This window comes from Mustelus asterias, chromosome 3, assembly GCF_964213995.1.
Source record: "Mustelus asterias chromosome 3, sMusAst1.hap1.1, whole genome shotgun sequence".
NCBI classification, from domain to species: domain Eukaryota; kingdom Metazoa; phylum Chordata; class Chondrichthyes; order Carcharhiniformes; family Triakidae; genus Mustelus; species Mustelus asterias.
In genome coordinates, this window is record NC_135803.1 from 90,760,584 (window position 1) to 90,784,333 (window position 23,750).

The window sequence follows — 23,750 nt, forward strand, 5'->3', positions numbered from 1 at the left end:
AGGCTGAAGAGGACAATGTTTAAAAATCTTACCTCCAGAGCTTCCACCTTCTTGTCCAAAAGCTTCTCAATATCACCAGCCACTCTTTCCACTAGCGTGCTGGCAATGTTCTCTTTGATTTCAAATAGGTGTTTATGGTCATCATACAGCTGGTTTGGAAAAAAGAATGGAAGAGGTACTGAATCAGGGGCGCTTTTTCAGAGACCAAGTCATAAACAATGACACGCAATACCAGACAATTTTTATGGAAACAGAACAAGGCTAGTAAATGAGAAAAGAACTAAGTGGTCGTCAATGGACACAAAGAACTGAGAGCATCACAATCCAGTCACCATCACCACTTCAGAATGAGGAACATTTAGTGAAACAATTGGTATTGTAATGATTTGAAAATAATCAAGGGAATTAATCTTCTGTTTCAAGAGTGCTCAGCTAAAGATTCAACTGGAATACGAGACTTATAAGCATAAGGCTTACTGTGAGAAGATGGTCACACCAGGATTGCAAGATTATGAAGATAATTTTCAAGCATACACCAACACAAGGAAAATGGCAAGGATGAGAAAAGGCAGACTATTTGAATTACAAGGGACAGCAATTATATGGAAAGAATGAAATTAGGTAGAATATTTTTCATTGAAAAGTGTAATAAAGCAGTACAGCAGTCAGTCGTCGCAGGGAAGCAGCAAACAGAAATGGGTAGGAGAAACTACTGACAGTTCTCAGCAGGGAAGGATTGAAGGAGGTCGGAAGTAGATACTGATCTTTGAAAAACCAACAGGTCTGTTTACCTTATTAAAAGTTGCTTATTCCTAAGGTATAATTTCATGTTTTATAATGTACTGAGAAGAATCACGTGTCCATTGCTATTACTATCACTAAATTCTTTTTAAGCCATCTAGAAAATCACCAACCTTGCTGATTCAAAAGCAAGTACCACTTCCCATCCTTTCTATTTCTGCTGTTAATTATAGCTCCACAGATTTCTCTGCCATTCTTGGACGCTGGAAGACACATCAACAATTGCTGATGACACTTGTAACTAGTTCTGTTTCTATTGCACTATAAATGAAAGCAATTTGAAGCTATCAGGCGTGATGTTGAGAAGTAGAAATGACTTTTACATACACAATGTACATCTAAAAAGTATTTAATAATGATTCCAGACTATTGCACATACAAATATGTGTAAATGCAGACGTTCACCCATGATCCATGCTTCCTGATCTATACTGGCTCCCAATCCAGCGACACATCAATTTTAAAATTCTCATCCTCATGTCAAATCATAAGAACATATGGAGTAGACATAAGGAGGAGTCCATTTAGCCTCTTGGGTTTGTTACTACATTTAACAAGATGGCTGATCTTCTACCTCAACTTCACTTTCCCATTAGATCCCCATATCCTAATTCTATTGATCTCAACCTCAAATGTACCCAATAGCCAAGCTTTCACGGCTTTCTGCAGTAGTGAATTACAAAGATTCACAACCCTCTGGTTAGAGAAATTCCTCCTCATCTGAGTCTGAAATGGCCATCCTCTTAGCCTGTGGCTTTGCTCCCTGGTTCTAGCCTCTCCAACCATGGTAAACTGTCTCTCAGCATTTACCCCATCAAGCTTTCTCAGAATGATCAGGTCCAGCACAAAATGCCAGCCGTATAGGAAATGTGAGAATTTCTTCACCCCATGTATGATATTTAACCCCCCCCTTCTCGACCTGGAGATGTGTTTCCTCTGTTTTTGTCAAAGACATTGATGCAAAGGTGATATGCCTCCTTCCCTCTCCCTCTCTCAGCAGTGATACACAGTCCATGGCTCAGCCTCGTTGCCAGTTATTATGTTTGAGGTCTGATATAAAGACTAATAAAAGACCACAAGGTCAGTAGAAGTAAACTAACTGGAACTATTTATTAACACATTTATTCTCTCGCACAGTCAGCACAAGACTGGCTAGGCAAGCTCCACCTGATCCATTCTTTTAAAGGGGTATGCCCCAACATACACACCAATTCTGTACATGGTGTATCCCTGGGGTGTGATTATGTTCATGGTGTATCAGGATGTAATTATGTACAGTATGTGTGAGTCGGGTGTAATTATATACAGAGTGTTTCAGGTGTAATTATGTACAGGATTTATTCAGGTGTAATTATGTGCAGGGTGTCTCAGCGAAATTATGTAAAAGGTACATTGGGGTGTAATTATTTACAGGATGTTCAGGATGTAATTATGTATGTAGTGGATCAGGTATAATTATGTACAGGATATGTTGAGGTGTAATTATGTACAGTGTGGTTCTGGCTGTAATTATGCACAGGATGTGTTGGGGTGTAGTTATGTACAGAGTGAGCCAGGGTGCAATTACGTACAGAGTGGGTCAGGGAGTAATTATGTACAGGATATGTTGAGGTATAATTGTAAAAAGGGTATGTTGGGGTGTAATTATGTACAGGGAGAGTTGGGGTACAATTATAGGCAGAGCATGTCGGTGTGTAATTATGCATAAGGTGTGTTGCAGTGTAATTATGTACAGGCCGTGTCAGGGTATAATTATGTACATGGTACATCAGCGTGTAACTAATAGGGCACGATGGGCCCTATTTTACCATTTTGAGTCTAAGTGCTGGGCGGACTTGAAACTGGGAGTGTTTCAGATCCAACTTTTAGATCCGTTCTCAGGCGCCCCCATATGCACTCTGCCTGAAAAAATATCGGCAATTCCGAATTGCGCTGCACAAGCCTGTGGGCGGGGCTTAATGCGCCCAAAATCCTGCAGCTCCGATCGATGCCTCCAGCCGCGCATGCGCAGAAAAAAAATGATAGAATGCGGCTCCCCTGCCACATCGCTCCCGGGTCGGATAATGCCACCCCCGGCTCCGCAGACATTGCCCCACCCCCCACAACATTCCTGACGCCCTTATCCCACCACCCCCTCCCGCCACTCAGACCATTCGCAGGCCCCTCCCCCCTTCCCCCCCACCAATCTCATGCAGAGTGGCAGCGGACCCCCCTTCCCCCTCGCTGATCTGAGGCAGAGTGGCAGCGGACCTCCGTTCCCCCTCGCTGACCTGAGGCAGAGTGGCAGCGGACCCCCCCTTCCCCCTCGCTGATCTGAGGCAGAGTGGCAGCGGAACCCCCCTTCCCCCTCGCTGATCTGAGGCAGAGTGGCAGCGGAACCCCCCTTCCCCCTCGCTGATCTGAGGCAGAGTGGCAGCGGACCCCCCCCTTCCCCCTCGCTGATCTGAGGCAGAGTGGCAGCGGACCCCCCCTTCCCCCTCGCTGATCTGAGGCAGAGTGGCAGCGGACCCCCCTTCCCCCTCGCTGATCTCAAGCAGAATGGCAGCGGACACCCCCCCTTCCCCCTGATGCACCATTGATTACGCAAAGACTTGTTGTTGCGAAATAACAGGCTTTTATTAACAAAGAACTGGAGCACACCCGAACCGATAGCTAATCCGAACTGAGACAAAAGGAGCGGAGAGCAGTCACCTTTATACCCCGGGAAAGGCGGAGCCCTGGATTGAGGCAGCAGGGGCGTGTCCAGGCATATCACATAAACAGACAACTATAGTGGTTCACCACATTCACCCCCTTAAAAAAAAGTTCGGCGGGGGCGAGGTGGTGGAACGACTGTCACAGAGTTACAAGTTCAGTCTCTCCGGGGGCTTGATCTGCTGCTGCGACTGCCGCAGTGTCGGCCGTGGTGCCGGTTCAGGAGGCCGCAGTGATGAGTCAGACGCCAGTCCATAATCGGTGAAGCCGTCCGTAGCGCCTTCAGACTGCCGGGTGTGTGGAGGCTGCTCCTGGGGCTCAGGCGTGCCGTACACAGGAGCTAGATGAGCGTGCTGCGACCCTGGTGCATCATGGGCAAGGTTGGGAGCTGGGGGTGAGGGGCCGTGGGACGTAGTAACTGCGGGGGCCAGATCGCAAATGGAGACCGTGTCCTCCCGCCCGTCGGGATACGCCACATAGGCGTATTGGGGGTTGGCGTGGAGGAGTCGGACCATTTCGACCAGGCGGTCCGATTTATGGGTCCGCACGTGCTTCCGGAGCAGGACAGGGCCTGGGGACATCAGCCACGATGGTAGTGAGGTCCCCGAGGAGGACTTCCTGGGGAAAACAAACATGCGTTCATGAGGGGTGGTGTTGGTAGCCGTGCACAGTAGTGACCTAATTGAGTGTGGCGCATCAGGGAGGACCTCTTGCCAGCGGGAGACTGGAAGACCCTTAGACCGGAGAGCTAATAAAACGGCCTTCCAGACTTTCGCATTCTCCCTCTCCACCTGTCCGTTCCCCCTGGGGTTGTAGCTGGTGGTCCTACTCGAGGCTATGCCTTTGGAGAGTAAGTACTGGCGCAGCTCGTCGCTCATAAAAGAGGAACCCCAGTCGCTATGAATATAGCTGGGAAAACCAAACAGGGTGAAGAGGCTGTGCAGGGCCCTGACGAACGTGGCCGAGGTCATATTCGGGCAGGGAATAGCAAAGGGGAACCGCGAATACTCATCGATGACGTTGAGGAAGTATATTTTGCGGTCAGAAGAGGAGAGGGGGCCTTTGAAGTCAACGCTCAGGCGTTCGAAAGGGCGGGTGGCTTTGATGAGGTGCGCTCTGTCTGGCCGATAGAAGTGCAGCTTGCACTCCGCGCAGACTTGGCAGTGCCTGGTTACAGACCTGACTTCCTCGATGGAATAGGGCAGGTTCCGGGCCTTGATGAAGTGGAAGAACCTGGTCACGCCCGGGTGGCAGAGGTCGTCGTGGAGAGACTGTAACCGGTCTAGGTTCGCGCTGGCACAGGTCCCCCGGGACAGGGCGTCTGAGGGCTCATTGAGCTTCCCAGGCCGGTATAAAATGTCGTAATTGTAGGTGGAGAGCTCGATCCTCCACCTCAAAATCTTATTGTTCTTGATATTGCCCCGCTGCGCGTTACTGAACATAAAGGCAACGGACCATTGGTCCGTGAGCAGGGTGAACTGTTTGCCAGCAAAGTAGTGGCGCCAGTGCCGCACAGCCTCCACGATGGCTTGTGCCTCTTTTTTGACAGAGGAGTGTCAAATTTCAGGGCCCTGGAGGGTGCGCGAGAAGAAGGCCACGGGTCTGCCCGCCTGGTTAAGAGTGGCGGCTAGGGCAAAGTCAGACGCATCGCTCTCCACCTGGAATGGGGTGGATTCGTCTACGGCGTGCATCGTGGCCTTCGCGATATCCGCTTTGATGCGGTCAAAGGCCAGCCGAGCCTCCGCTACTAGGGGAAAAGATGTGGATTTGATGAGCGGACGGGCTTTGTCCGCATAATTGGGGACCCACTGGGCGTAGTATGAGAAGAAGCCTAGGCACCTCCTCAGTGCTTTGAGGGTGGTGGGGAGGGGAAGTTCCAGGAGGGGACGCATGTGGTCGGGATCGGGGCCGATGACCCCGTTCTCCACAACACAACCAAGGATGGCGAGGCGGCGCGTGCAGAATACGCACTTCTCCTTATTATAGGTCAGGTTGAGGAGTTCCGCAGTGTGGAGGAATTTTTGGAGGTTGGTGTCGTGGTCCTGCTGATCATGGCCGCAGATGGTGACGTTATCCAGGTACGGGAAGGTGGCCCGCAGCCCGTTCTGGTCTACCATTCGGTCCATCTCACGCTGGAAAGCCGAGACCCCGTTGGTGACGCCAAAGGGGACCCGAAGGAAGTGATAGAGATGGCCATCCACCTCGAAGGCAGTGTATTGGCGGTCTTCTGGGCGGATAGGGAGCTGGTGGTATGCAGACTTCAAATCAATGGTGGAGAACATCCGATATTGTGCACTCTGATTGACCATGTCAGAGATAGAACATAGAACATAGAACAGTACAGCACAGAACAGGCCCTTCGGCCCACGATGTTGTGCCGACCTTCATCTGAAACCAAGATCAAGCTATCCCACTCCCTACCATCCTGGTGTGCTCCATGTGCCTATCCAATAACCGCTTAAATGTTCCTAAAGTGTCTGACTCCACTATCACTGCAGGCAGTCCATTCCACACCCCAACCACTCTCTGCGTGAAGAACCTACCTCTGATATCCTTCCTATATCTCCCACCATGAACCCTATAGTTATGCCCCCTTGTAATAGCTCCATCCACCCGAGGAAATAGTCTTTGAACGTTCACTCGATCTATCCCCTTCATCATTTTATAAACCTCTATTAAGTCTCCCCTCAATCTCCTCCGCTCCAGAGAGAACAGCCCCAGCTCCCTCAACCTTTCCTCATAAGACCGACACTCCAAACCAGGCAGCATCCTGGTAAATCTCCTCTGCACTCTTTCCAGCGCTTCCACATCCTTCTTATAGTGAGGTGACCAGAACTGCACGCAATATTCCAAATGCGGTCTCACCAAGGTCCTGTACAGTTGCAGCATAACCCCACGGCTCTTAAACTCCAACCCCCTGTTAATAAAAGCTAACACACTATATGCCTTCTTCACAGCTCTATCCACTTGAGTGGCAACCTTCAGAGATCTGTGGATATGGACCCCAAGATCTCTCTGTTCCTCCACAGTCTTCAGAACCCTACCTTTGACCCTGTAATCCACATTTAAATTAGTCCGACCAAAATGAATCACCTCACATTTATCAGGGTTAAACTCCATTTGCCATTTTTCAGCCCAGCTTTGCATCCTATCTATGTCTCTTTGCAGCCTACAACAGCCCTCCACCTCATCCACTACTCCACCAATCTTGGTGTCATCAGCAAATTTACTGATCCACCCTTCAGCCCCCTCCTCTAAGTCATTAATAAAAATCACAAAGAGCAGAGGACCAAGCACCGATCCCTGCGGCACTCCGCTAGCAACCTGCCTCCAGTCCGAAAATTTTCCATCCACCACCACCCTCTGTCTTCGATCAGATAGCCAGTTACCTATCCAATCGGCCAACTTTCCCTCTATCCCACACCTCCTTACTTTCATCATAAGCCGACCATGGGGGACCTTATCAAACGCCTTACTAAAATCCATGTATATGACATCAACCGCCCTACCTTCATCAACACACCTAGTTACCTCCTCAAAAAATTCTATCAAATTTGTGAGGCACGATTTGCCCTTCACAAATCCGTGCTGACTATCCCGGATTAATCCGCATCTTTCTAAATGGTCGTAAATCCCATCCCTAAGGACCTTTTCCATCAATTTACCAACCACCGAAGTCAGACTAACCGGTCTATAATTACCAGGGTCATTTCTATTCCCTTTCTTAAACAGAGGAACAACATTTGCCACTCTCCAGTCCTCTGGCACCATCCCCGTGGACAGCGAGGACCCAAAGATCAAAGCCAAAGGCTCTGCAATCTCATCCCTCGCCTCCCAAAGAATCCTAGGATACATTTCATCAGGCCCAGGGGACTTATCGACCTTCAGTTTATTCAAAACTGCCAATACATCCTCCCTCAGAACATCTATTTCCTCCAGCCTATTAGCCTGTAACACCTTCTCTTCCTGAAAAACATGGCCCCTCTCCTTGGTGAACACTGAAGAAAAGTATTCATTCATCACCTCGCCTATCTCTACTGATTCCATACACAAGTTCCCACCACTGTCCTTGACCGGCCCTAACCTCACCCTGGTCATTCTTTTATTCCTCACATAAGAGTAAAAAGCCTTGGGGTTTTCCTTGATCCGACCCGCCAAGGACTTCTCATGTCCCCTCCTAGCTCTCCTCAGCCCCTTTTTCAGCTCATTCCTTGCTAACTTGTAACCCTCAATCGAGCCATCTGAACCTTGTTTCCTCATCCCTACATAAGCTTCCCTCTTCCTTTTCACAAGACATTCCACCTCTTTCGTGAACCACGGTTCCCTCACTCGGCCATTTCCTCCCTGCCTGACAGGGACATACCTATCAAGGACACCCAGTATTTGTTCCTTGAAAAAGTTCCACTTTTCATCAGTGCCTTCCCCTGACAGTTTCTGTTCCCATCTTATGCCCCCTAATTCTTGCCTAATCGCATCATAATTACCTCTCCCCCAATTGTAAGCCTTGCCCTGCCGTCCGGCCCTATCCCTCTCCATTGCAATAACAAAAGACACAGAATTGTGGTCACTATCTCCAAAGTTCTCTCCCACAACCAAATCTAACACTTGGCCCGGTTCATTTCCCAGTACCAAATCCAATGTGGCCTCACCCCTTGTCGGCCTATCCACATATTGTGTCAGGAAACCCTCCTGCACACACTGCACAAAAAGTGCCCCATCCAAACTATTCGACCTACAAAGGTTCCAATCAATATTTGGAAAGTTAAAGTCCCCCATGACAACTACCCTGTGACCCCCACACGTATCCATAATCTGCTTAGCAATTTCTTCCTCCACATCTCTATTACTATTTGGGGGCCTATAGTAAACTCCTAACAACGTGACCGCTCCTTTCCTGTTTCTAACTGCAGCCCATATTACCTCAGTGTGCATATCCCCCTCAAAGTGCTTTTCCGCAGCCGTTAAACTATCCTTGATTAACAATGCTACTCCTCCACCTCTTTTACCAGCTTCCCTACACTTACTGAAACATCTATACCCCGGAACGTCCAACAACCATTCCTGTCCTTGTTCTACCCACGTCTCCGTAATGGCCACAACATCGTAGTCCCAAGTAGCAATCCATGCCCCAAGTTCATCCACCTTGTTCCGGATGCTCCTTGCATTGAAGTAGACACACTTCAACCCACCTTCCTGTCTACCGGTACCCACCCTTGACCTTGATACCTTCCCCAATACCTCACCACCCTCAACACGGGGAAGGGGATGCGCGTCCAGCTGCGTGTATCGGTTAATGGTCTGACTGTAGTCGATAACCATGCGATGTTTCTCCCCAGTCTTAATAACCACCACTTGGGCTCTCCAGGGACTGGTACTGGCCTCAATGATCCCCTCCCTCAGGAGGCGTCGCACCTCGGACTTAATAAACACTCTATCTTCAGCGCTGTACCGTCTGGTTTTGGTGGCAATGAGCTTGCAGCTGGGGATGAGGTGTTCGAAGAGCGAGGGAGGGACGACTTTAAGGGTCGAGAGACCACAGGTGGTGTGCAGTGGCTGGTATAATAGCTGTGGATTTTGGACGGAGATTGGGGGAAAGGCCCGTTTTACACCATGGTGACGCTCCCAAGGTGACACATGAAATCTAGCCCCAGTAGTACGGCAGTGCAGAGCTGTGGCAGCACGAGGAGCCTGCACTTCTCGTACACCGTGCCCCGTACAGTCAGAGTTGCTACACAGTAGCCAAGGACATTCACCGATTGGGACGTCGAAGCCATGGAGATTGATTGCTGCATTGGCAGTACTGGCAGTGCGTAGCGCCTCACCGTGTTAGGGTGGATAAAACTCTCCGTACTCCCACTGTCAAATAAGCAGTTAGTAGTGTGGCCGTTTACCTTGATGTCCATCATAGACCAGGCGAGTTGGTGAGGCCTGGATTGGTCCAACGCGACCGAGGCCACCGTCGGGTTAGGCGAGGGGCTGCACGCGGTGAACGGTTCCCAAAATGGCGGCCCGCGTGACTCGCACGCGGCTGACGTCATCCAAGATGGCGGCTCCCGTGGGTCGCACGTGGCTGATGGCGTCCAAGATGGCGGTCTCCATGGGTCACATGCGGCCGATGGCGTCCAAAATGGCAGCTCCCGCAGATCGCACGCGGCCGATGGCATCAAAGGCGGTGCCTCCCGCGGATCGCACGCGGCGCTGCTGGGCCTGGGGGCTGATTTTGCCCTGCAAACTTTCAGGTAATGGCCCTTCTTACCGCAGCCAGAGCAGATCGCTTCTTTCGACGGGCAGCGTCGTCGTGGGTGCTCCTCCAGGCCGCAGAAGTAGCACCTCGGGCCTCCGGAGACTGCCGCAGTGGTCCATTCGGCGTCGGGACGGGGCGTGACGTAGGTTTGCGGCCTTCCCGGGTACAGAGATGGCTGCGGTCGCGGTGTCCACGGTGCGCCCTCATGGTCGGGGGGTGTAGGCCTCGAGGTTCCGGAAAGCCACCTCCAGCGAGCCGGCAAGCTCCACAGTTTTCTTCAGGTCCAGTCCACCTTGTTCCAGCAGACGCTGCCGGATATAGGTCGACCTGATGCCCGCGACAAAGGCATCTCTGATCAGGTCATCGGCGTTTTGAGCGGCTGAAACGGCCTTGCAGCTGCAGGCTCTGCCAAGTGCACGCAGTTCGCGCAAGAATTGTTCAGTCGATTCCCCCGGCTGCTGTCTGCGAGTGGCCAGCAGATGTCTGGCGTAGACCTCATTCGGCTGCCGGTTGTACTGGCTCTTTAGGAGATCGATTGCCTCCTGGTAAGTTTCTGCGTCTTGGATCATCGCGAAGATGTGAGCGCTGACGCGGGCGTGGAGCACGTGTAGTTTGTCGATGTCAGTTACGATGACGGAGGAGGAGGCGATGAAGGTCTCGAAGCAGCGCAGCCAGTGATCAAAAGAGTTTGAGGCCCCAACAGCCTGTGGATCCAAGTCCAATTTATCAGGTTTCAAGAGTTGTTCCATCCCAAAATTTTTGTTAATAAAATTGATGCACCATTGATTACGCAAAGACTCGTTGTTGCGAAATAACAGGCTTTTATTAACAAAAGAACTGGAGCACTCCCGAACCGATAGCTAATCCGAACTGAGGCAAAAGGGGCGGAGAGCAGTCACCTTTATACCCCGGGAAAGGCGGAGCCCCGGATTGAGGCAGCAGCGGCGTGTCCAGGCATATCACATAAACAGACAACTACAGTGGTTCACCACACCCCCTCAGCGATCTGAGGCAGAGTGGCAGCGTTCCCCCCTTCCCCCTCGTTGATCTCAGGCAGAGTGGCAGCGGACCCCCCTTCCCCCTCACTGATCTCAGGCAGAGTGGCAGTGGACCCCCCCATTCCCCCCCCTACCGATCTCAAGCAGAGAGGCTTCGGATGCTCAACACTTACCTCCTCACTAACTGGAGTGCCCAAATCAGACTTTTGTGAAGCATGTCTGTTTCGCGCCGATTCGGGATGGAGGAATGCTGTGGTAAAGGGGGAAGTGCCAGTAAGGTTGGGCATGCAGCCCATTTCAGGCACGGTCCTGATCGTGGCCATTTTGGGGCCTTGGTAAAGGGGGAATCAGCACGGAGGTGGGCGCGGATTGCGCTACTCGCCTCACGCCCGACTTTACCAAGTTTTCGCATCCGAAAACGGGCGCAACTTGATGGTAAAATCGGGCCTGGTGTGTCAGAATGTAATTATGTGTCGGGGTGTAATTATGTATAGAGAATGTCAGGGAATAATTATGTACAGGCCTTATTATGGTTAATTATGTACAGACTGTGTTGGACTGTACTGATGTGCAGGATGTCTGTTGGGGTATAATTTTGTAAGGGGTTTGTCAGGTGTAATTATATGCAAAGTGTGTATGTCGGAGTGAAATTATATACAGGGTGTGTGTTTGGGGTGTAATTATGTACAGGGTGTGTGTATAGGCATGCAATTATGCACAGTATTTGTTGGGATGTACTTATGTACAGGATTTGTCGGGATGTACTAATGCAGAGGGTGCATCAGACTGTAATTCTGGAGAAGGTGTGTACCATGGTGTAATTATGTATAGGGTATGTGTGTTGGGGTGTAGTTATGCACAAGATATATCAGGATATAATTATGAACAGAGTGTGTTGGGTTGGAATTATGCATAGAGTGTGTCAGGGTGTAATTATGGACATTGTGTGTCACAGTGGAATTATATGCATGCTATGTCAGGTTGTAATTATATGCAGGATTAAACTGTATGCTGTATTTAGGTTTGCCTACTGGCTGGAAAGCCTGCAAGGGCCCCATGTCACCTCTTTAGGTAAGGTTCTCTGAACTAAGTGACACTCAGACACCTAACTGGACAGTGGCGAGCCTTCCCAGGATCAAGGAGCCCAGGGGCAGAAGTACTGCCCACTGAGAGCTGCCAGCCTCTATCAAACAGCAGCGGCACAGAGGAGGGAATGCCACCTGATAGTATGACACCCAATTGAGTCCTAGTATCATGCTGGATCCCAGACCTTGGATGAGTATGAGGGAAGGGGGGTGGTCACAGAATGGTGAACATGGGGGGATGGGGTAGAGACCAGCAGTGAAGGATGGGAATGGCTCTCAGTAGTTTGCCTCTTTTCTGATACTGGATTTCTTGATCCAGCACTGATACCAGCAGCTGTGGGATGATGTCCTTAAGTGAATATTAATTGCTCAATAAGGGCTTCAATTGGTGGCAGGACAGGAAGGCCACACGGGTAACCATGAAGATCAGACTGGCAGCAGTGCTGCAAAAGACCTTCTCCAAAGTGACAAACCTCATAGCCCTCTGGCTATGGTGGCAGCCAATAAATGTTAAGTGTCATTGCATGAATGCTGGGTGAGGGAGAGTCTGCCATGTCTGTGGCTACGTATGAAGGTTGAAGTATCTCTTGGGGAAAGAATGACTACGGTTTTCAGGGGACGGAGCCTGGCACTATCAATCCATGCAAATTTGGTTCAAAGTGGCTGCATGCCACTGGCCACAAAGGTTGCACCAACAGTTGAAAATGATGAGGTGTTTTGTCTGCTCTAATGCAGCCACTAACATAATTCTCTGGCAAGAACCAGGCAGAGTACCAGGGAGCAGGCACAGACCAGTGGCAACATTGCACACATTGCGATCCTGACCCTAATGGAGAAAGAGAAACTGGAGCTGGCAGGATACCATAGCAGAAGGAGAATCCAGCACAGAGAACCATCAGGCCAGCATGAAACACTATTGTGTTATCCAATTAACATACATCTGTTTGAGCCACAGCTGATTGTGTGGACTCCTGTCTGGAGAGTCAGTGGACCTGATCATTCTGTTTCCTCATACAGGACCAGAGAGGAGTCATTGCCAGGGAACATTCATCCACCTCTGCGAAGGAAAAGGAAATTTCAGAGTGTGAAATGTCACATCCTTGAAGTGTCCTTAAGTGGATATTCGCACCCTGCACCAGCTCAGATACTGTCAGCTCAGTGGATAAGCACTTGAGAGTAGATTAAGGGTCACAACCTGTCATGAGCACGACAGACACAATTGATTGCTTGTCGGAATCTGTGACACCTCAGGACATTGACACTCAGAGGACTGTGGGAGGCTGATGACAGCCCCCTGGAGTTGTATGTGAAGTGGCAGATATTGGAAGTACAAAATCTGGTGGAGCTTCCAGTGTGTATCCATACGCCCATTTCTAGGCCCGTATTGAGCAAGAGGTCAGCGAGAGCATGTCCTCCACCCTGGAAGCCCTGGATGATCCTGTATTTTGGATCACCATTGCAGATGTCAGAGCAGCTTTCTTGAAGGTCAACCCACGGAAAGCAACTGGCCCGGATGAGGTACCCGGACATGCACTCAGATTCCGAGCGGATCAATTGGCGGAGGTTTTCACAGACATCTTCAGCCTCTCTTTACAACAATCTGAGGTCCCTATCTGCTTCAAGAAGACGACCATCATCCCGGAACCTAAGAAAAACCAAGCATCATGCCTTAATGACTATCGGCCGGTGGCTCTGACATCCATCACTATAAAGTGCTTCGAAAGATTAGTCATGGCACAAATCAATTCCAGCCTCCTGGATTACCTGGATCCACTACAGTTTGCCTACCACTGCAACAGGTCCACAGCAGATGCCATTTCCCTGGCCCTGCACTCAACCCTGGAATACCTAGATAACAAGGACACTTATGCCAGACTCCTTTTTATTGACTACAGCTCAGCCTTCAACACTATTATTCCCACGAAACTCATCTCCAAACTCCGTGGCCTGGGCCTCGGCACCTCCCTCTGCGACTGGATCCTGAACTTCCTAACTCACAAACCACAATCAGTAAGGATAGGCAACAACACCCCCTCCACGATCATCCTCAACACCAGTGCCCCACAAGGCTGTGTTCTCGGCCCCCTTCTATACTGCTTATACACCTATGACTGTGCGGCCAAATTTCCTTCCAACTCAATTTTCAAGTTTGTTGACGACACCACCGTAGTGGGTCGGATCTCAAACAATGACGAGGCAGAGTACAGGAATGAGATAGAGAATCTGGTGAACTGGTGCGGCAAGAATAATCTCTCCCTCAATGTCAACAAAATGAAGGAGATTGTCATCGACTTCAGGAAGGGTAAAGGAGAACATGCCCCTGTCTACATCAATGGGGATGAAGTAGAAAGGGTCAAGAACTTCAAGTTTTTAGGAGTCCAGATCACCAAAAAGCTGCCCTGGCCCCTCCCAAGCTGACACTATAGTTAAGAAAGCTCACCAACGCCTCTACTTTCTCAGAAGACTAAGGAAATTTGGCATGTCAACTATGACTCTCACCAACTTTTACAGATGCACCAAAGGAAGCATTCTTTCTGGTTGTATCAGAGCTTGGTATGGCTCCTGCTCTGCCCAAGACCCCAAGGAACTACAAAAGGTTGTGAATGTAGCCCAATCCATCACGCAAACCAGCCTCCCATCCATTGACTCTGCCTACACTTCCCGCTGCCTCGGCAAAGCAGCCAGCATATTAAGGACCCCACGCATCCCGGACATTCTCTCTTCCACTTTCTTCCTTTGGAAAAAAGATACAAAAGTCTGAAGTCACGTACCAACCGACTCAAGAACAGCTTCTTCCCTGCTGCTGTCAGACTTTGAATGGACTTACCTTGCATTAAGTTGATCTTTCTCTACACCCCCTAGCTATGACTGTTACACTACATTCTGCACTCTCTTGTTTGCTTCTCTATGAACAACATGTTTTGTCCGTATTGCACGCAAGAAACAATACTTTTCACTGTATGTTAATACATGTGACAATAATAAATCAAATCAAATCAAAATACCCTGGCTGGGATAGTGGAGGAGTCCATTCAGGTCACAATGGAGTGATCTCCCTCTTGTCTGGGTGCTTAGCTTCAGTAAGAAGTTTAACAACACCAGGTTAAAGTCCAACAGTTTAATTTGGTAGCAAAAACCACAAGCTTTCGGAGCCTTAAGCTCCTTCTTCAGGTGAGTGGGAGTTCTGTTCACAAACAGGGCATATAAAGACACAAACTCAATTTACAGAATAATGGTTGGAATGCGAATACTTACAGCTAATCAAGTCTTAAAGGGACAAACAATGTGAGTGGAGAGAGCATTAAGACAGGTTAAAGAGATGTGTATTGTCTCCAGACAGGACAGCCAGTGAGACTCTGCAGGTCCAGGCAAGCTGTGGGGGTTACAAATAGTGTGACATGAACCCAATATCCCGGTTGAGGCTGTCCTCATGTGTGCGGAACTTGGCTATCAGTTTCTGCGCCGTCGTGTGTCATGTCCTTCACGATGGGGTACTCTGTGATGCATAGAGAGTGGGAGATTCAAATCACACTAAAAAACGGTGGGAGTTACTCCTGTTTTCACTCGAATTGTGGACTTATAGACTTTTTTTGGGAGAATCCCAGCTGTAATGTCAGTCTTGTCTTTCTTTGCACATGGTGGGGGGATATTGCGTTCATTGTGAGCATAAGTGACTATGCGGACACAAAATCCTGTAAGTCAGGAAATGAAATTCTCGCCAGCAAGATCTTCTTTCCCGATTTTCCTTGTCCCTCACCAGTGACATATCAAGGCTCCTGCCCTTTCATTTCCATATATTTTAATATATTGCAGATTATTAAAGGGCTTCCCAGCCGCATGATCCTCCACACTAAATATTTATTCCCTGACAACATGATGTCACATCACATCAGCGAGGTTTACAAAACCTGTAAAAGAACTGGAATCATTCGAGGGAAGCTGACGGAAGTGCTAAGGTAAGTATAGCTCCCAAGCGGGGGGAGAGGGAATATCCGGGCAGTGGTACTGCCCCCGGCACACATTGGTACTGTCCACCTAACCTGGCAGTGCCACCCGCGCAAGGGGACAGTGCCAGGGGCAGGCCCTCTGTGAAGCCCAAGAGGGCTAATGCATGGGAAGAGGGGTGATGCTGTGGAAGCGGAGTGGGCTGCGGCGATGCCTGAGAAGGGAAGTTGTGATGCCTGAGAAGAGAGTGTCCCCTGATACTTGTGTGGTTGTGGGCGAAGGGGAAGGAGAGCCCCTGGTACTTCCGTTATGGAGTCTGATGATGCAGATGTATAGAACGCTGGTTAGGCCGCATTTGGAGTACTGCGTCCAGTTCTGGTCGCCGCACTACCAGAAGGACGTGGAGGCATTGGAGAGAGTGCAGAGAAGGTTTACCAGGATGTTGCCTGGTATGGAGGGTCTTAGCTATGAGGAGAGATTGGGTAGACTGGGGTTGTTCTCCTTGGAAAGACGGAGAATGAGGGGAGATCTAATAGAGGTATACAAGATTATGAAGGGGATAGATAGGGTGAACAGTGGGAAGCTTTTTCCCAGGTCGGAGGTGACGATCACGAGGGGTCACGGGCTCAAGCTGAGAGGGGCGAAGTATAACTCAGACATCAGAGGGACGTTTTTTACACAGAGGGTGGTGGGGGCCTGGAATGCGCTGCCAAGTAGGGTGGTGGAGGCAGGCACGCTGACATCGTTTAAGACTTACCTGGATAGTCACATGAGCAGCCTGGGAATGGAGGGATACAAACGATTGGTCTAGTTGGACCAAGGAGCGGCACAGGCTTGGAGGGCCGAAGGGCCTGTTTCCTGTGCTGTACTGTTCTTTGTTCTTTGAAGGGGTTTGCCCTGATGCTCACGGCGGGGGGGAGGGAGGGGGGTCTTCCGTGTTGTGGGGATGGGGGAGTTCAATTTCAGGACTGATCAGAGTGTCCTTTAAAGATGGCACCCAACTTCTGTGGAGCCAGCCCCGCCCATAAATCACTCCCCAGATTCTCTGTGCACTGAGTGCAGGAAACTCTGGTCTGAAACCGCGGCTCTGCAGCTGGAGAGATACACACCGGTTTTCAGTCAGAGGCTGACACTCTGACAAATTATGGGAATATTCTGCCCGGTGGTGCAGAATTACACTTTCTAACATTTTAATAAAGCTTGCACTTTGATGCAGGTTTTAAATATCTCTGCCATTCTGGGATTTTTGTTGAGCTGTTCATTTGCCACTGTTGTTGTATATTGAAAGCCATTCTCTGCATGCTTAGGACAAAGAACAAAGAACAAAGAAAAGTACAGCACCAGAACAGATCCTTCAGCCCTCCAAGCCTGTGCCGATCAAGATGCCCTAACTGCAGTAAAATAAAACCTTCTGCCTTTACTAGGTCCATATCCCTCAATTCCCTCCCGAGTCGTGTAACCATCCAGATGCTTCTTAAATGGTGCTAATGTGCCTGCTTCCACCACGCCCTCTGGCAGCACGTTCCAGGCATCCACCACTCTCTGAGTGAAAAACCTCCCCCGCCCATCTCCCTTAAACTTTCCCCTTCTCACCTTGAACTTGTGCCCCTTTGTAATTGATGCTTCCACGCTAGGAAAAAGCCTCTGACTTTCAACCCTGTCTATGCCTTGCATAATTTTGTAGACCTCTTTCAGGTCTCTCCTCAGCCTCCATCTTTCCAGTGAAAAATATCTGCAGTATCTCGGAAAACTGCTAGCTTTGCTGTCTTGATCCAGTTCGTGGAGGCTGGAGCCTATCTGCTGAATAAAAGCAGCTGCTTTAAGCCCATGCTACACCCAATTACATAGCAGCTGGTCACAGAAATTCTTTCCACTCACTTTTCCTTGACTGAACTCCCCTGGAACACTGCAACTTAAATTTGTTCACTATTACAGGTACAGTGCACAAAATTCAGATTTAAATCAGATTGAAGCAGATGTATCCATCTACAGTCTGAGTCCCAGGACAGCCCTGTTAATGAACCGGAGCAATTTGATCACTTTTCCCAACAATAAACAAAGCACAGCCAGCAGCCAATAGACTCATGCAATGCTCAGAAATGCTGCAGCAGCTACAAGTAGATACCAGACAGGAATTTCAAGCAGCATTGCCTCTGCATAGTTGGCACTATGAAGTGAGGATGCTACAATGGGAGCCATCAGTGTTCTGCCCAGGAGCAGATGATCAGGTGTACACAGTCGATGCTGCTGCCATTACAATCAGCACTCCTGGGCTGTCTGCTGAATTTCAAGTCATTGTGTCCACTATTCAGGCACGAAGAGGAGCATTTGAGGAATTCCACATCAACACAGAAAAATGTCCATGGACAATCAGATAACTGACACACAGACACCTGGCACAATTTGGACAATTGCATGGCCATGGGAACAAATTCTGTCCAATCTGGTATCTGACACACAGGAATGGGGAAGAGTGTGGGTACAGTCTGATAACTGACACATGGGAATGGAGAACAGTGTGTGTACTGTTTGATAACTGACATACAGGAATGGGGAAGTGTGTGTGTACAGTCTGATCACTGACACACTGATGGGGAAAGAGTGTAAGTAGTATGATAACTGACACAGAGGAATGGGGAAGACTGTGTGCACAGACTGGTAACTGATACACAGGAATGGGGAAGTGTGCACAGCCTGATAACTAACACACAGGAATGGGGAAGAGTGTGATAACTGACATGCAGTAATGGGAAATGGCGTGTGTACAGTCTGATAACTGGAATGGGGAAGACTGTGTGCACAGCCTGATAACTAACACACAGGAATGGGGAAGAGTGTGATAACTGACATGCAGTAATGGGAAATGGCGTGTGTACAGTCTGATAACTGGAATGGGGAAGACTGGCACATGGGAATCAGAAAGAGTGTGTATGCAGTCTAAAAACTGACACAGGAATGGAAGGAGTGTGTGCACAGTCTGATGACTGACATACAGGAATGGGGAAGATTGTGTGCACATTCTGATAACTGACACACAGGAATGGTAGGAGTGTGTGCACAATCTGATACCTGACACAGAGGAATGGGGAAACAGAGAGTGCACAGTGTGATAAGTGTTATGTTTCAGGTCAGAATCTCCAAAGTGTTTTATGAAGCCCACCTGAAATAAGTTTTGCGTCTTGAATTTGGCTACAATAAGCATGAGATGTTTCACTTCAGGTATGATTCAAGTGACCCATTAGGGAGCTTTTATCAAACAAAGTTTATTTAAGAAATTTAGTTAATATGTATAGTAAGAAAATAAACAAGAACTTTTATCAATTACAAACAAGAAACAAAACAACCACTATAATGTATAACCCTTAACAAATATATTTAATATCTTCCAATCAAACCAATCATGAAGATAAAAGACCCTTTTCACAGGCTTAACACAGCATAGACTAATGCTCACGTGATACTGGACTTGGGACCTTTGGATGAAGTCTGCAGTTCTCTGGATTCACTCCGAACAGATTGAAGACAAGGCAATTTCCCAAAGTACCAGAGAGACTCTGGTCCAGCCCCAACAACAAGATTTTCACCCTTCAGGAAAACAAGAGAATTTCCAAAAAAAAACAGGGAGAGAGGGAAAACACTTCTTTTTAGCTTGCTATCCCTTTGAAAACCAAAACTCAAACCTGCAGCTCCAAACTGAAACTGAAAATGTATTCCTATCACCTGACCTGCCGACAGTGCATTTCTCTTCCCAAAAATGACATCACCTAAGGCTGTGAGCATGAAGTTAAAAAAAAGCTCTTAAAGGTTTACTAACATCACACAAGTGACACAGAGGAATGGGGAAGATTGTGTGTACAGTCTAATAATCGACCCACAGGAAAGGGGAAGAGTTCATGTACAGTCTGATAACTGACACATGGGAATGGAGAACAGTGTGTGTACAGTCTGAAAAGTGACACACAGGAATGGGGAAGAGTTCATGTACAGTCTGATACCTGACACATGGGAATGGAGAACAGTGTCCGTACAGTCTGAAAACTGACACAGGAATGGGGAAGAGTGTGTGCACAGTCTGAAAACTGACACAGTATATATAAAACATAGGAAACCCCCAATAGGCATATGTGACCCCCCCCCCCCCCCCCCCATCTCACACGCAGAACGCAGAAAGGAAACATCACCCCACTCAGGAACTTCCCAGAGGTCTCCCCTGTTACTACCTTCTGCCCCAGCATTGGTCACTGCATTCTAATAGACAGAAAAGGAGATGGACAGTGAAAGGAAGAGGCAGAGAATGAAACAGAGGAAGGAGTAGAGGGAGTAAGTGAAAGAAAGATAGGGGGGAGAGGGTGGAAGCTAATGAGACAGTGGAAGTGAGAGAAAGATAAACAGAGATAGAGACATAAAGAGAGAGACATAAAGAGAGAGAAAGAAGGGATATAAATTGGAGGAAGTGAGAAATCAATAAAGGCAGAGAGACTAAAGCAGGCAGATAGACACAGGAAAGGTAAAGAACAGAGATATAAAGACAGAGAGAGAGACATGAGGTGATATTTAATTACTGGCACTACTATATTCCTGTAGTCAGATAAAGGTTTGCTCGATCATTAAATCTTCTTATAAAATTTCCCTATACTGATTTTGAAAAACCCCATTAGTTAAATGTTAGATATGTCATGGCTAGCAACGTGATGCGATAAGTATGCAAAAGATGAATTCATAATGCTTCCCAATCCAAAGAATCAGGCCGCAGCTGAATCCTCAGGAACACATCATCAGTTTGTCAAGAAATATTCAGGCTGGTTTTAGTGTTTCTATCAACTGCAGACAAAAATAGGCATTTTGTAAATATTTGTCCTGTAGTCTGCAGCATCATTTCTTCAGCAACATAATCTAAACTGCAAACACAGAAAACACTAAATAAAATTGTGGGCTCTGCACAAAACTGGTAGGACTCCAAACTGCACAGCTTTCTCTGGTGAGAATTGTAGAGGAGGGATATATATTCAGTGAGATGGGTCAACCCATCATTACTTCGTGTTAGACTTGCATGAGGAATTCTATATGAGAAAGACTAGACCCATCAAAATTTTACAACAGGGCTTTGGTTGATTAGGAAATAGCAGATAATGTTAGAAATAAACAGCAGGTTTGTTAGTATCTGAAAAACGTCACAGCTCAGAATCCTCTTTGCCACCCACATTTCCATGGTGATTCTCTGTAATTCAGAAAGAATGATAGAGCACAGAAGGAGGCCAAGCTGCTTATTGTGTCTGTGCTGGCTCCTTGAAAGATTCATCCAATTAGTCCAACCCTTTAAATCTCCTTCCAGCAACTGTTCAAATGGTTCATTCCAGATCATCTGCTAAAACACAACTCTCATCTCCTCCTGGTTATTTTGCCACCTCTTTGCTATTATTAGCACTCTCTGCTTTGATTTCCAGTCTTTGCAGGTATTTTCTATCCTACTTCATGCTGAAGTTCTAGAACAAGAGAAAAATCATTTACTGCATGCAACCTTGTTGACACTAAATCGTACGCATGTATATATATAAATAATGCTTTACATAACACCTCTATTGCTCGCAATCTGAGTTTGAGCACAAATGCTGACTTAACAAGTTGCCAAGTTTATCTTTGATAAATAAACAAATTTTCAATTCTGAATTGTCATCAAAATCATCTACTGTTAAATATAGCCAGACAAGTACAAAAGCGACTCTTAAAACAGATTTAATTAAAAAAAACACAAATGGAAAGTACTTTTGTTTAACAGCCAAATGGTACATTTTCAATTCAAAGATATGGCTGTGGAACAAGGCCTTCAACATACTAGTAAATTCTACACATCTTGTCCTGTCATTGTGCAGGTCTCTGGTATATGAGATAGTGCACGGATGCCTGGCAAATATTCGACCAGCTCAATTAAATCTGATTTTACAAGCACCTAATTTCATTTAAATATGTATTCTTGGCAAAATGTGCTTTTTATTGCAAATTATATATTTTAGATTGCAATAAAATATTAGATTGACAAGTGGGGTACATCATTTCCCTATCAGCCAGACATTACGCAGCATATCATATGTAACAAAGTGCCAGAAAGCCTAATCAAGACTTATATTCCCAATTACGGGGGTGGCACGGTAGCATTGCTGCTTCGCAGCTCCAGGGACCTGGGTTCGATTCCCGGCTTGGGTCACTGTCTGTGTGGAGTTTTGCACATTCTCCTCGTGTCTGCGTGGGTTTCCTCCGGGTGCTCCAGTTTCCTCCCACAGTCCAAAGATGTGTAGGTTAGGTTGATTGGCCATGCTAAAATTGCCCCTTAGTGTCCTGAGATGCATAGGTTAGAGGGATTAGCGGGTAAATATGTAGGGATATGGGGGTAGGGCCTGGGTGGGATTGTGGTCGGTGCAGACTCGATGGGCCAAATGGCCTCTTTCTGCACTGTAGGGTTTCTATGATACTGGCACACTTTTTGTTTATGAGAATATGCAGCTGATTTATAAGTAAAAGTAAATAAATAACCCAGCTTTAAATGATTTCAAAATATGTCACCATTTTCTTTTCTCTCAGTGTGATCTCAGGCAAGGGTGGGTTACCATAGCAACATGGGCTCACACTGTATTTCTTCAGCAAAAATGTCTTAACAGTTAAATGCACAACACAGCCAACTGAGGTAGACACAGGGCAATCTGGGCAAGGGACTTCCGTTCAATGTCCTTCAACTTCCTGCAAACAGTACAGGGCAGTGTATCTATTGATTGCACGGCACTTTCCTCTCTCCCCATGGACAAAGAACAAAGAACAGTACAGCACAGGAACAGGAACTTCGGCCCTCCAAGCCTGCGCCGATCATGATGCCCACTTAAACTAAAACCGCATGTACTCACGGAGTCTGTATCTTTCCATTCTCATCTTATTCATGTATGCGTCTAGATGCCCCTTAAATGCCTCTATCGTACCTACTCCCACCACCTCCCCAGGCAGCGCATTCCAGACATTCACCGACCTCTGTGTAAAAATACTTGCCTCGCACATCTCCTCTAAACCTTTCCCCACGCACCTTAAACCTATGTCCACTAGTACTTGACTTTTCTATCTGACTATCCACTCTGTCCATGCCACTCATAATCTTGTAAACCTCTATCAAGTCGCCCCTTAACCTCCGTCATTCCAGTGAGAACAAACCGAGTTTATCCAACCTCTCCTCATAGCTAATACCCTCCAGACCAGGCAACATCCTGGTAAACCTCTTCTGTACCCTCTCCAAAGTATCCACATCCTTCTGGTAGTGTGGCGACCAGAATTGTACACAATATTCCAAATGAGGCCTAATTGATAATATAGTATCCTAATAATATCAAACAGTACAATATAATATCCTAATAGGACATATTGTGATCCCTGATTGTCTAGATAGTACAGTCAATGGCACAGAACTTTCAATTTGGTTCAAGTGTCAGCAGTAGGTATGCTGTGCTGCCGATCTCTCCAGTGGGAATAGGTCCTGCCCACTGATTTTTATCGTGATTCATGCGAGGGTTTCATCAGATTTCTAACTTGTGCCTAGTAAGTGGAGGAGAGGTTTTGGGGAGTCAGGAAGTGGACCACTAGCCACAGAATACCCAGCCTCTGAACTGCTCTAGGAGCTGCAGCATTTAAGTGGCTGGTCCCATTGAGTTTGAGTCTCTCCTTGAAGCAATTTATTTTGAATTAACTTTTCAGCACTCATTGAGTAGCAGAGACAAGAACCTGTTGTATTGTGATGGGAGAAGGGATTGTACTGCGTTATTGTAGGGGCTTTCTCAATAGATGAGCTGAGAAAGTCTGAATGGTCTTTGTTGTTTGTGTTTATTTCCTGAATGTTGGGCTGAATCATTCTTTCTTTCCCTACCCTATGAAATGCAATTATTATTTTGCTTGTGAACCTCCAGCATAGGTCAACTCTGCAGTAGAATCTAATGGGGCCCTATTGAATGC

General features: G+C 47.6%; 1 protein-coding gene across 1 annotated transcript in view; it reads right to left on the minus strand.

Annotated features, from left to right (window-relative positions):
- The window catches only part of cacna2d2a (calcium channel, voltage-dependent, alpha 2/delta subunit 2a), a 1,197,503-nt gene that overhangs the window by 884,831 nt on the left and 288,922 nt on the right, over positions 1-23,750 (minus strand). The window contains exon 3 of the mRNA XM_078209320.1: positions 33-149. Coding sequence (XP_078065446.1) covers positions 33-149 — 117 coding nt within the window. The remainder of the gene's footprint in view (positions 1-32; positions 150-23,750) is intronic.